This window comes from Rousettus aegyptiacus, unplaced genomic scaffold, assembly GCF_014176215.1.
Source record: "Rousettus aegyptiacus isolate mRouAeg1 unplaced genomic scaffold, mRouAeg1.p scaffold_m13_p_18, whole genome shotgun sequence".
Lineage (NCBI taxonomy): Eukaryota > Metazoa > Chordata > Mammalia > Chiroptera > Pteropodidae > Rousettus > Rousettus aegyptiacus.
In genome coordinates this window covers 7,184,741-7,199,582 of record NW_023416293.1, presented here as the reverse complement: position 1 = coordinate 7,199,582, position 14,842 = coordinate 7,184,741, and the positions used below count along the sequence as shown (strand labels likewise).

The 14,842-nt window shown below is 36.2% G+C and overlaps 1 protein-coding gene across 1 annotated transcript; it reads left to right on the top strand.

Moving 5' to 3' along the window:
* The first annotated feature begins 238 nt into the window (after positions 1 to 238).
* On the top strand, positions 239 to 14,628 carry RGS18 (regulator of G protein signaling 18). Its single transcript, XM_016122674.2, has 5 exons — positions 239 to 649; positions 1,116 to 1,217; positions 2,176 to 2,237; positions 12,526 to 12,692; positions 14,079 to 14,628. The coding sequence occupies exons 1-5, from the start codon at positions 531 to 533 to the stop codon at positions 14,334 to 14,336; spliced, it is 708 nt and encodes a 235-aa protein (XP_015978160.2). The 5' UTR covers positions 239 to 530; the 3' UTR covers positions 14,337 to 14,628.
* Positions 14,629 to 14,842: the final 214 nt, after the last annotated feature.

Below are 14,842 nucleotides of genomic sequence, written 5' to 3'. Positions count from 1 at the left end.
ACAATGCCAATTAAATGTTAATTTTCTTAATTCAATGGAACCTAAATAAATGTACTTTTTTAAGGACAAGGGAGAACATCTCCTAAACACTTCTAAGTAGCACTTTGCCATAGCACATCGCCATGCGCATTGAAGAACTTTTCGAGAAGTCCCTGGAGGAAATGACAGCGTCATTTGAGTCTATTAACGCACCATTCTGATTGCACAGAGTAAAGGAGAAGTTGACTGTGGTAATACTAGTCTTTATCTCAGAGACCAAGAGTCATTGTGCAAATTTGTATTATCATTTCCCTAAACAACTCAGGACTGAGTTGTACTTTAGTTCCTCAGTTCTACACTTTTCTGGCTCTACAGAGGCAGAAACACAGCTCTCAGAACCTTTTGTTTTGTTTTGTTTTGTTTTGTTTTTAATTTTAAGCATTGCTGACAGAGTTGAGATAACTTTTTGTTCTACCATGTATAACCACGGGATAGCATTAACAAGTGAAGGATGTAATAAATTAGACATCTCTTCTTTTTAGAGAGAGAAGATGGAAGTATCATTGATTTTCTTTTCTCCATTAAATATGTGTGAATCAAAAGAAAAAACTTTTTTCAGGCTAATGCATGGTTTGGCAAAAGAAGAAACAAGCAAAGGAGCCAAAATCAGGTAAAATTGTAATTATTAAAATCTTACTTATACTTTTAAAAACATCCTTGATGCATATTTATCAGTCCTTGTTTTTAAAATATCTGGTTGAAAATATAGATTGTGCTCTTAAATTTTTAAGTCTATTTATTAGGAATAAATAATTGTTAAACCTAAAGTGCGTTCGTTCTTTAAAAAGTGCAACAATTTTAACCACACAGAACTAATAACAACAGTTATCAAAATAGAATCTTAAATACTTTGCAGTCACTGAGGAAAAACCAAATATATTTCACATATGCTCTCGTAATTCTTCCATGGACACACTATTTTAATGAAATTCTTTTAGAAAACCATTGTGAGTGCATCGGGGTGAAAGGTGGGTGAAAAGGGGTGTTTAAGAGATTGCCAGTTACAAACGGACCGTCAAAGGAGAGATGCTAAGTGTCACCCACATTTTCCTGCAGCTAACACCTTCTCATTGCAGAACTAAGGAAAAAAGAAACCGGCTAAGTCTTCTCCTGCAGAAACCCGAGTTCCATGAGGAGACCCAGACGGGTAGATATGGGCACTTGGCCAAAGAAACAAGGTGAATAACTTTTAAATACTTACGGGAGATTTTGCTGACTCTATCCTTAAAGATTTAAGAAAGAGGAAATTAGGGATTTCATTTTATTGGAAATTACACTGCAATATAAGGAAGGTTAGAGGTCTCATTTCAAAAAAATAAGAATATTCCATAAAATTTAACCATTTTAATGGCTTGAACTGGATAATCTTATAAAAATTTAAAGGTGCTCTTTTAAAATTATAGACCTGTCAATTTTAAATGATATATTTTACTCCTTATTAAACTAATAAAATATTCATTGAGTCTTCACAATGTAAAATTGTCATACAGTAGTTTAAAAAAAAAATGCCGTAGGTATAATAGCAAGTAAAGCACAAAGAGAAATTTTTGTAATGTTTAGCCATTTCTTTAATTCAGACAGGAAACGGGATTGCCTTAAATAATTGTACAATACACATTCTTCCAAATTTGAGATATGATCAGTAAAAGACCTACGGCAAATATATTCAACTCACTAAATTATCACCATTGCTAAAATATTTGCGGTATTAAAACTGTTTATAGTTTCTATCCCTTTAAAACATCATTAGTCACACTTCCTGTATCTGTTTTAAAAAAAAAAAATCTGCATATTGTGGTAAGAGCTTCAAGGAAATTGCAGTTTTAAAAAAAGTTTGAAAGATATCGTCAGCTTAGTTTTATTCGCTGAATTAAGAAAGATAATTCACTTGATTTTTTTTCCTTTGTTTTAACCTAACACAAGATTAATTTTTTATTAGAAAATAATCAAAGGCCAATTTGAAAAGAAAGTTGGCCAGTTTTTGAAGTTTCCGATGTAAAAAGAACTTTCATTATGTAATAATTAAAAGAGAAACTGTGAAATTTGGGAAAAGAGCAGTGTTATGGCATATGTTAGAGCAGATCCATAAACAGACTTTCTGCATGCTCCCTTATAAAACGTTTATTTCTTAAACAGAGTCTCCCCTGAAGAAGCAGTGATATGGGGTGAATCATTTGACAAACTGCTTTCCCATAAAGGTTGGTGGCATTTTTCCCAAACATTTTATTCCTTGATGTAAAATTGTACAAAGTATGCATGTAAACGTACAACAGAGGCTGTCTTTAAAAATTTAGGCTGATTGGTAGTTTACTGCAATCTGAGTTTCCGGTCAACAGAATAACGAAATAATAGAATCTGTAACTAATGGAAAATATATTTTTTAAATAGTCTCATTTTATTAAGAATTACTTATTGTAGTGGAAACATCATTTCTTTATGCTGTACTTAATAGTTTTAAGTTTTTAATATTTCTTGATTTTTTAAATGAGACCTTTGGCTTTATTAAATCCCACATAATCCGTGTTATTTTTGCTGTTAAGTGAGCTAAAGGTCATTCTTTTGATAGACATTCAAAAAACCCTAAGGAAATACATTGTTGTTGTTGTTGTTGTTGTTGTTTTAATATTATAAATGTTTTACTCTTCAGACCAATCATCTATTTTTAAAGCAGAACTTAGTAGAAAAGTTGAGAATCCGGTGGGTATTTTAAAGTGGAACTTTGTAGATGAGGTAGAAGGTAGAGACAAATACGGAGGCTTGTCTGAGGGTCCTACACTATGATGAAGCATGTTAGAGCGCAGGCTTTAGGGTCAACTTACATGAGGTAGCAGATTCGTGAGCTTTTTTGGTCTTTATTCAGTCCATGATTTCTTTCAGATAGCGAAACTGAAAAGTTGAACTAAGTAAGCGCGGGGCTGGGCTGGGCAAGCACAGTGTTCTCTGTTTTCCACTCTGACTGAGGTAGACTCTGCTTAAGAAGCAACCATGTATCATCACCAAACAGCCACACTTCCTCCAGTCCAAAGCTGTCGTTCGCATCCCAACATTTTCCTATTCTTTCTCATTTATCAAAACAAAAATCTTCCCAGTAATTCCCCAGGACATGCCAAGACGAACCAAGCCAGACTGACTGCTCTAAGTACTGTTTACGGCATTGCTAATCGGGGCTCACATTCTGAGGTGTCTCCTGGAAGACAGGGTTCCTATTGCTGTGGCAGCTGGGAGGGAAGTGCCTGCAATTCAGCCTCAAACTCTATCCTTTACCTGATGAAACGCCAACATTTCTTGTCTGTCCTCATTTTCCGTATTTTTTATCCTCCTTCACGGTCTATCCCTCTATTGGGTTTTGGTGGCCAGTTCATGTTCCCCTGAATTTACTGACACAAGTATCCTGTTTCTGTAGATCATCCCTGAAAACTTTTCCTAATCTAAAGAAAATGGATTCTGCTTCTGAATTATAATATTGACTCAGAGAAGAAAAATATAGATAGAGACATCAAGGCTTAAATGTAGGCAAGGACGTAATTAATCAATGGAAATTCAGGGTGCTAATAAGAAAACTTAAGTGGAGGAAATATAACTTGTTACTCCTTTCTCCTTATTTCATCTTAATATTCAATCGCTCCCTATTTTCGAGAAGAATCATATAAATAGCTTTCCTCATCCACTCTCTCTTAGTTTTCAATGTCTAATTATTTCTTACCTACTGTTAAAATTCTTGCTAAATATATGTCAACTCTGTCCCATCCTCACTAATTCAGCCACCTCTGTTTTGGTTCAAGTATTTATTAGTTCTTAAGGCTAATTAGAGCAACTTGTGTAAAACTTCCCTCCATTATTCATGCCTCCCAAATTTGCCTTCTTAAAACCTATTATTTCCAATGTTTTGACACATCCCAGACCTTCAGTTTCTTTACCAGTCAGAGCAAGAGGAAAGGGGGAATGGAATTCACATTTTTTACAACTTGGCTTTATTATAAGGAAGCAGATGTGTTTACAGCTGTGGACCCCCAAATGCAGCATATCACCTGGTAAATGTTAAGTGTTCAAGTAATATAACCAAATTTGTTACTAGGAAAGATTTAGTCCGGGTTCCTTTCAGATTTGAATTGTGTGTCTGTTCTACAACATAATTGTTCAGTTTCCTGATCTGACTTTCAGCTTCTTCTACTGTAAATGGGAGATAATGAGGTCTTTAGCTCCAGTGGACACAGATTCCTATCAGGGTTAAATTAAATGATGAATAAGAAACCAATAACCATTTGCACAAATGTAAAAAGTTACTGCTATTATGAAAAATAATTATCAATAATTTAAAATTTATTTATTTTTTTCTGTTTTCCAGTTTACTCCCAACTGGAAACATCATTTACAGGGTTTGATTTCAATGGAAGTAAATATATAAGATGAATTTATTTCTTTAATCAATCAGTACATAATAATGTCATCATGCTCCCACAACCCATTGAGAAAGAATGATTTAGCAAGGGTAATTAGTCTTACAGAAAACCCTCCCCTGGCAGTCTGTAATTGTGCTGGTTTTGGTCAAAACGAAACAGGAAAAAAAAGAAGAATCCACTGCCCTCTCTTTTCTCTACTGGTGGAAATATTAAAGAGCTATAAAATAGCATAAATTTGAATCAGGAGGGGGTGACACAAATAACGGAATATCAGCATTGACCTACTTGAATGTTATAATCAGCGCTTGAGATCAAAGTGCTAATTAAATTGTATTGAATTCACAAAAAAAATGTGGCTAGGATTCTCTTAATCAATCCTTAAAAAATCTAATTATTTTAATTGCAAAGCTTACTGTAATATTAAATCATAAAGCTTAAAAAATCAGCTAGAAATATGTCGTGGTTACACTTCATTTCTACTGAATTGACTATATATAGGAAAAAAAATTATACTTGTGTGCATACACACACACACACACACACACACACATCCAAAAAAAACTTGCTCTATCTACAAATTTTAAAGAATTTTCCTTTGGTTAAATGTTTCTCAAATTCTCTATGTCATGAGACATACGTGAAAATCGTATTAAATTTGAAATGAAAATTGTATTAAATTTAGTTGAATGAGCAATGAAGTGATTAATCAAACAAAACAGAATAGAAATTTGAGTATTCAATTTGACAAAAATGGCTAATATTAAAATCACTGGGGACTGATTATTAGCATCTTTAGAAATACAGCTACAGAGAAGAAGGTCCTCACTCTAGATTTTAGGGGATTGATCAAAATTCACTCGCTGGGCAAGGAGAAAAAGAGGCCATCCAAGCAGAGAGCCAACACGGGCGTGAGGCATCAACCAATGCAATGCATTCAGGGAACTAAAAAAATAATAATTATTTATTGAGAAACAATATTTGAAAAAGGGTAGCTTAGGATGACAGACGATAGACAGATGATACTAAAATAGAAAGGGCCTGGTTTTGCTGTATCCTGTAGAAACCGAAGAATTCAAGAAGTGGTTTGGTATTTCCACTACTTTATTCACATTTTATTATTGAAATGTAATTTCACTCTTTTAAATTTTTTTTTAAAAAACATTGAAGGTAAAATTCAAGGAAATTTGAACAAAGTATGGACTTTAAATAATTAAAATGTGCCATTATTTAAGAATAGGCGAGAACTGGATAGAGGATATATAGAAACTGTACTTTCTTCATAACTTTTCTAAAATCTAAATCTATTCTAAAGTGAAAATTTTTTAAATGAGCTGGAACATGTTATTTAGTAAATTTTAACACAGTGAAATCCCTCAATAGTTTCATTGCTGTTCCTTATTTGTTTCTATGCAGATATTAGAATATTTTTTCTGCCATTCCTGTTTATTGACAAATCTGCCTGAAGTTGCAAAATGAATCATAAAAAGCTATAATTCAATTACATATATATCAATTAATAATTTCTAAATGCCGTTAATTTTTAAAAAGCATAAATAAAAACCAACACTAGAATGTAACTATCATTCATAATACCAATTTCAAATTTAGTCATTAGTGTTTTCACTAATTGGCTTTATGAAAGTAAATGCTATCCACATAAAGTTAGCAAATCAAGTAATATCAATAAAATTATGTACATGTATATCATACTCACACATACATGTGTGTTTATATAAATATGTATAAGGTTCTGTGTAAGACATCTTAGAAAGTACAATAATTTTGTGAATAATATATACTTCTGAAAACTAAGTACTTTAAAAATACTGTAAAATTTGTAATGTATCTTGTAGGTTTAAGAAAAATCATTAAAAGGGATTCTGTCAGTAGGTGCAAGTTTTTAACAGGCAGAAGGGAAGGTAATTCCTGAGCAGAGAAAAAGGTATGAAAGGGCTAGAAGAATAAGAGATTTTGATTCAACCTTGAAAAGCAAGCAGTTCACTTTCCCCGAGGCAAAAAGTAGTAGGCAGACACACTGGAAAATTAAGTTGGGCACAAACTTTGGAAGATTTTTCAGAAAGCTAACTCTGATGGCTAGAGAGAGAATTCTCTGCATGCAATATCATCTACCTACAAGGCTGTTACAAATATAAAAGTTAACCTCAAGGGAAGGGCTGTTTGGGAAAGAAATTGATGATCATGGTGGATGATCGAATGTGTACTCATCTTGCAAAGTGAAATGATGATGACATAGAAGATGAAGAAGAAGGATAAGCGAGAGATACCCAGATTTTATTAAAAGGAAGATCATAGCTTTTATAGATGAGAAATAGAGGTGGGAAGCAAGATTTGCGAGAAGATACCAGGTTAGCATCTGAACTTCTCTAGTTGCTGGGAAATTTATCGGAAGTCTTTCAGTGTTCTAGAGGCACACGCCTAGAAGGTGGGATTGCATCTGAGGATAGACAGAACGATTCTAACTGCTTCACACAGCTGATAACCGGAGATGTGAAGGGGGTGATGTCCCCTGTGACGGGCGTCTCTATCAGTGAGAACGTTTTCTGAGTGCTACATAACTTTGTTTTCCCATGCGCCCTTTCTTGTAGTCTTGTTACGTATACTATTTGTAACCATTTTTATTAATAACCATTTGCTTGGACTTTTTGCATCCTGAATTGTGGTTCCACTAAGCTTAATGCTGAGAATAATCCAAAATAAGTAAAACAAAAATAGAGTATATAAGTCGTTGCACCTCTTTGATTTAAAAATGTGAACTGACGGTACTGTGAGAAATCCTCATTACTGACTTCGAGTAAAGGCTGAAAGGAACTGTATACTTTTCTTTGGGGGAAGGAAATGAATACTTTACCCTCACACTTTTTACCTAGTGCTTTTTCAAGTTGCTCTTCTCAATTTTCAGTTACAATTTTCTGCAAGATAAAGGATTCCAGTTTTCTGTAAAGTTAAATTACTGAATCAAGCTGACCCATAATAAACACCCAATTCCTTACTCTATCTAAAGGGTAAAAATAAGTAAAATTCAGCTTAAATTATAAATGAGTAGCACAAATAAATCATTATTGCAAAATTAACCATAATATTCTGTGGCAAGTCAAGAGCCATGAAGCCAAATGTTAAAGTAGAAACAACTCAAGCTAGAATTTAGGATATGATACTGTACGTGGGTTTCCAACTTCGGAGTTACAGGACTTTTGTTTCATTTGGTTTCTTGGCATCAGAAAAATACCCCAACAGATGCCAGAGTTTCAATTTAGAAACATGCGATTGCAAGCACTTCATATTTGTATGACACATTGAGCCAACTTCTTCCAGTGTGAATTCTAATCTCAGGTTCTAGCGAGCATCGTTCTGGCAGCTGCATTCACCACTGCTGCCTTCTAAAAGACAGTTTAGCAAGTGACTGCCATGCGTGAGAAATGGTGCCACTGTGACATGACTTAGTGCAGCTGCCCAGCGTGAAGAGAAACAGGAAGTAACTAATGAGCTGGGATAACCGTGCACAACACTGTATATTACTTTTTTAAAAGTCATTTACTTCAACTTTTAAACAAGTGAACCACTTTCCCATTCATCATTAATTCCCTTCTGGAATCAGTATTTCTACTTCCCTATTGTATTCATATTATGCCAACAAAATCCACTCTAATTAACTCATTGGGAGTATTTTTAGCAGACAGAACTTTTCCTGATACTAGTGTCGTGATTTTGTTTTGAATGTCTGTACCAAGCTCACAACAAACCATGGTGACAAAGGGCTATTATTGCATGATATTCCAGAGAATGACGGCCAGCACACAGTTTGTATCCATGCTTTGGGACCTAGTGAAGAATTATATTTTAAGGAACATTCATGTTATTTTCTGGAAGGCTTCTATTTGAATTCCATGTGAGTCGAACTTCCTCCTCTGCCCCACACAGAGTAACAGTCCTTCCTTAGCCCCTGCCTCTTCACACCACATTCCCCAATAGCGGGGACTTTGCTATTTGATGGCAGTTTAGTGGTAAAGTTTTTATGATTTTAGACACAAAAAACTTGGGTTCAAACCCCAGGGCTATCTTTTCTCAACTGTAAGATTTAAGACAGTTTAACTCTTTAAACCTCATTTTTTTTTCATCTGTACAAATGAGTATAACAGAACTTAATACTCCATAGGACTGCTGTGAAAATTAAATGAAACTGCGTTGATAAAAGGCATCTAATGATGCGCCAAGACCTCGAAACACTCAGAACTCACTACTGTAATTAGTACTGCATTTTTAGTATGTAATACAGTCTTCAGGTTGACACTAGGCATTTCATAAAATTTTTAAACATAGATGGAGTAAGTTATTTTGAACAAGTAAGGAAAATTTTCAGTTGTCTGGCATAGGGACAATCCCTTTTAAGTGTCGGTATATAACATTTTATTATAATTGAGATTTATTAATCAGAAAAGTAATAGCTGTATCCTCCTAAAATTGTAACAATTAGTAATTAACTCACTTTAGGGATAATTTGGTATTTTAACATGTGTTTATACATGATATATGAGGAGAATAAATTGAAATAAAGTTTTCCCTTCACTGGGGTCAAAGTAACTTTGTTCATAAACCCCGAAAAATATAACTTTATTTTCTTCTTTCCAACGCAGCTTGAACAGACCGGGACAGACTGTTCTCCCATTGTAAGACAGCAGGCATTGTATTTTGCTAACTTGGCTTCAGTTTCCCTTTAAATAGTGACAGAGGAACAAGCAGGAGCTAAAGTGCCTCTGACTGCAGACGGGGAGGAGGCAGGGCCCGTGTCATCAGCAGAGTGAGGACACCCGACAGTGTACTGTCCAATGTCAGCAGAGCGCTCGTTCCCACGTAACTCCTTTTTTATATATGTAAATTAGGGTCGCCCAAAAATGTTCTCACCATCGTTTTGTTGTTTTGCTTCCAATGTGTTCCCTAATTTCTAGCCGTGAAATCCTTTTCAGAAATCTCTTTTACAGCAGCTACCAAGCAAATAAGAAATTTCAGAATTCTATTTAAAAATATAAAGAAGCTATCGGTTCTGAAGACAATTATTAGAGATCATTGAGAGAATACATACATATAAATAAATAAATAATATATATACATATGTGTGTATATACATATATATGTAGATGTGCATATGTATGTGTATCTAATGTGTATCTAATATATATATATATATATATATATATATTAGAATTGAAGTCAGTAAGAGTAGAAGCTATTACAAGGATGAAAAGGACAAGTATTTTAGAAATTTGAAAGAGGAAGGACGTACAGGTGCCAAGCAGTGGTTTTTAATTACACTGAAAATTTGTCAAGAGGAAAGTTCTCAGTGTTTTTTTTTTTTAAGTCCTGGCCCGAGGCTGGGGCTCAAAAACAGAAATGCCTGAAGTTTGGGTCGAGCCAGCTGGTCTCCAGATTGCTGTTTCTGTTATGGGTTTGCTTTTACAAGCCTAAATATTGTGCACATTTCAAATTCTACTTCAGTTTCGAATTAGGGGTTGAAAGGTTTCTTTTGCCTTAGTCTTTTGTTTCCTTCCAAAAGCAGTCTAGAAGACGAAGAAGAAAAGCGGGCGGGGAGAGACCAAAAATAAAACCAGAGACCATGCAGCAAAGCCACCTTTCCGGTCACGTAAATAGAAAAGGAAGACAGGTTCAAGTTGTTGCCAGCCTGTAGTCAAATTAAGGGAATGTAATCTCGAATCATTATAGTGACTCAATCATTATTATAGCGACTCCGTCTGCTTGGTCAAATTCAGGTCCGGAGGTCTGGTGGGTGAAAAGAATTGTGAGAAAGAAAAGTCGAACAGGAACACACTATAAACCAACCATCCCACGAGCGCTGGCAGCCCTGGTACAACCAGCATGCCGGACGCCCCGCCGCTCACGTGGGCAGCTATTTTGGTTTAAATCTACTAGAAACACAGATAGATCATTAACTTTGAAGTATATACATTCTCAGGTATTTGGGGAAAATCCTCCAAAGAAATATTGCCCATTCATATTTCCCTGCTACATTCTTAGAACAACCACACGACTACTCAGCATGGCAAGTGAATCTTGAAAATCCAACAATGAGCTAGATAAATTAAAAAATGAGTGGTTAAATATCACTCGCACTGATCATACTTCCTTTTTCTCAGAGATTAGAATTTGTTGACTCATTCAGGAACCGCTTAGCTCTAAGGCCTCCTTAAGACGGTCGTGTTTGACCAGGAATTATCTCGCCAGCACCTAATGACAGTAGACACGCTCTGAGTGGCTGCCACTGTCACGACGCCTTCTCGAATTCCTGCTGAGCCTGACCTTTGCCTCCTTCTTAGTTTCTTCACATTTAACCATTAATATCAGGGACTCAGGGTCGATTTACTGAGGAAGAGAAATGGCAGAATCTCCCTTTACCCCAGTGAAAACACTTTTGTCACGGTGGTGGTTGGAGTCACTTCATGCTCTGATACTCAGGGAATGTCTGCAGAGGGTCACTTCATTTCTGACTACTGCTATCTTAAACATTAAACTCCTGGGTCTCTAATTTGTTCAAAAGATTGCTCAAAATGTAATATATGCAATGCTTCATGATGAACAGGACAAGGAGAATGAATGGTGATATGTAAAGCATAATTCGAGGATTGTATTAGTTTGCTATTCCTGCTGTAACAATTTATGACAAATTTAGTGACAACACAAATTGATTATCTTACTGTCCTATAGGCCAGAAGTACAGTATAGGTGTCATGGGGAAAATGAAGGTGTTAGCAAGCTGGTGCCCTTCCCACAGGGTCTAAGAGAAAACCTTTACATATTTATTTGAGTTCTTGGCGGAATTCAGTTCTTCGAAGCTGTGGACCAACATCTCCATTCTCTGGCTGGTTCTAAGCTGAGGGCCATTCCCACCTTCTAGACCTCACACATCCCTAGGTTCGTGGCCACCTTCTTCCCTCTACAAGGTCAGCAAAAGCCCCTTTTGTGTTACATCTCTGTGGCCCACTTCTGCCTTCCTCCTCCCCTTTAAAGGATGTGTGTGATTAGACTGGGTCCACCTGGATAGCCCAGGACTCTCTCCTTCTCAAGGTCATTAACCACAATCACGTCAGCAAGGCTCTTTTTTTTCCTTCCTGTAAGGTGACATCTTCACAAGTTCTGGGGATTAGGTCATGGGCATCTTTGGAGGGCTGTTACTCTGCTTAACACACAAAGTCCTGCCTTCCTGAGAAAGATACATGTCTACAACTTTTTGTTGGTTTCAAAAGCGAGACCTGGAGCAACTGTATGTAACTAAAATCCAATTCACTCATCTATGGACATGAATTGAGAACACATACCAGGCAGCCCTGTAAACAGTAAATGTGGTGAGGGGTATAGACGGCACTCTGGCCTCGAAACCTCTAAACATGTTATAAATGTGAAATCCCTTAGATATTATCATAATCGTACCAACAGAGATTTATTCTTCTTACTTCATTCTGTGTTAAACATTTTATATTAGAAATAACCACTGACCACGAGAAATAGTTCTCAAGGGCAGTGAATATGAGAAATGAATATAAGTGAAAACGAGTTGAGCAGACAAACCCTGGAAACAGAGCTTGTGAACAGGGAATTCCAGTAGCCTGAGAACCAGAGCATTTTCTAGAAGCAAAGGTGTGTGTGGCAGGGGGAGTTCCAGGTAGAATGGCTTCTTATCTCTATAGAATAACCTCCTCCCCCCTACACACACACACACACACACACACACACACACACACACACACACACACACACACCAGGTAGAGGCACGGCTGAAAGAGACCCAGAAAAAGGTCCAAAGTAGGGGTCCTTTTTCTTCAGAGTTACGTATACCTGCCTTGTTTCAACAGAAATCCCACTTCCTTTCACAGCTATGAAGATAACAGCTAATTTCTATGAAGTCCCTCGTATATTGTGCAAGATGTGGGCCGCTATACAGCATTCTAGAGAAGACACAGCTGTTCTGTTAATAATTCGTTATACTTTACTATTAAGCAGTACACTTTCTCAGCATTAATATTTTATAGTTAAAATATATCGTTTCTTTTCTTGGTAGCTGGATTGGAGACTTTTACCAGATTTCTTAAAACTGAATTCAGTGAGGAAAACATTGAATTTTGGATAGCCTGCGAAGACTTCAAGAAAAGCAAAAATCCTCAACAAATTATCCAGAAAGCAAAAGCGATATATGAAAAATTTATCCAGAGTGATGCGCCACAAGAGGTAAAGATAATTGTGAAATTTTACAACTGTCTGAAAAACATTTGAAAGATGGGTAGCCCCGTACATCTCACCAGAAAGGTACGGTTTTGTTGAAGCATGATGGGTGTTTACAGATTTGTCCATACAAACAGAATGCATTGTAAGACATTGCCATGGAAAAGGAAAGTATAACAGAAGTCACTCCTCAGAGTTATTTTTATTCTAGACCGAGAGTGAACACAATTATCATCTTAACATAAGCAACCTCTCATAGAAACGAAAGATTTCGGTAAGTGATAAAAGCAAAAGAAATCAACAAGTTTATACCATGTACCATTTTCATATTAGCTCATCAACAATATACGAAGTTTTATTTGTCCTGAAATGATTATTTCTCCACCTTAAAATAGACTAAAAAATTTTTTTCATAATAGAGAGATGAGGGAAACATAATTTGGCAATGGCTCAAATGAAAACACAATTCCGATTTTCTTTGACTGCAAGCTCAGTGTGAGATAATTGTGTGATACAATTGCTAAAATGGCTATAAAACCAGCCAATATTACCTGACTATCCTCAAATATGAATAAACAGAGTTTCTATGTTTCACATTCTGTGTTCGATAGATAGTGTTTCTTCACGGAAATGCTAGAACTGGTAGTCTATCACTGCTAAGAGCTCCGTTTGACTGCAAATTCATACTGTCCATGAGGTAACATTGTCTATATGGATATCATTCCCCAAGAAATGGTTATTGCTTTCCTCATTTCCATATGTTTCAATTTGTTTTCTGTTTCCATGTATTATTCTGTTTTCCTCAAGGCCAACCCACTGCACAGACAAAAAACAAGGAAAGGCCCTACCTGGGAACTCACCTCCATCAGAACCAAATATATCAGCAGTGCTTTGATAAAAAGCATTAAAGGATTTTATATCTTTAAAAGATATTCCTTTTCTGCATGCATTTGGTTCTAGGGGAGCATCTTAATATACAATAAAAAATAAAAAAGCACTGTGATAAAACAAAAGCCCCACATTGAAATCCCAAATATGCCCCAAACTTTAGTGTTCGCTGTCACTAAAAATTACCTAATTTCTATGAAGTTTAGTTTCCACTTTGAAAATGAGTCGAACCTAATGATCCCTGTGATAGTTACCACTGCAATATTCCACTGTTGTAAAGTAGCTGAGAGCGGGAAGGACCAGGACACAGGCAGAGAAGAGCCACACAGAGCACCAGCCCGGAGCAGAGCGTGGACGCCCAGACACAGGACAGGAACAGCAGCCACGTGCCCAGGTGCACTGTGCCGCCTGCTACCTGCAACCCTGGACCGCCTGTGTCTCACAGATGTTTACTTCTGTAGGTTGGCCATAATTATACCTTTTTATTTTTTAATCACTATCCAGGTTAACCTCGATTTTCATACCAAGGAACTCATTGCTAAGAGCATGACCCAGCCCACCCTCCAAAGTTTTGACGCTGCACAGAGCAGAGTGTATCAGCTGATGGAACAAGACAGTTACACACGTTTTCTGAAATCCGACATCTATTTAGGCTTGATAGAAGCAAGACCTCAGAGACCAACCAATCTGAGGAGACGATCACGTTCGTTTACCTATAATGAATTCCAAGATGTGAAATCGGATGTTGCCATTTGGTTATAAAGAAAATGAATTTTGCTCATTTTGGTGGCAAGCTTGTACATCTGCTTCAAAGACAGTAGCATTTATGTTAACAAATGCGTACATCTTTTAAAATAAAATCTACCGTGAGAAAGGATTTTTAAGAATGTAAATCAAAACTTTTATTCTAACAATGTATCTGCCAATATGTTCTCAGAAGCATTCCATTTGACTTCATTGCGTTTGTAATCAGAAAAATGTGTTACTTAATTAAAGGGCAGTAAAGAAGTAATAACAATGTTTTATAACAATGTAAAGTTAAAGTTAAGCTTTTGAAAAATGGGCAACAGTTTAACCAAATATCTAGTTTGGACTTCTTTTCCAGATGTAAACAACTAATGCTCAGATATCTATTCAACAACATTTTCCTAATGATGGAGACTATCGCAGCCTCAGAGAGTGTGGAAGAGGATGATTATCTGTTCTTGGGTTACGATTCCTAGCTCAGGAGGAGTAATGTGTCACTTCTAGTTCTAAGCTGGCAACAG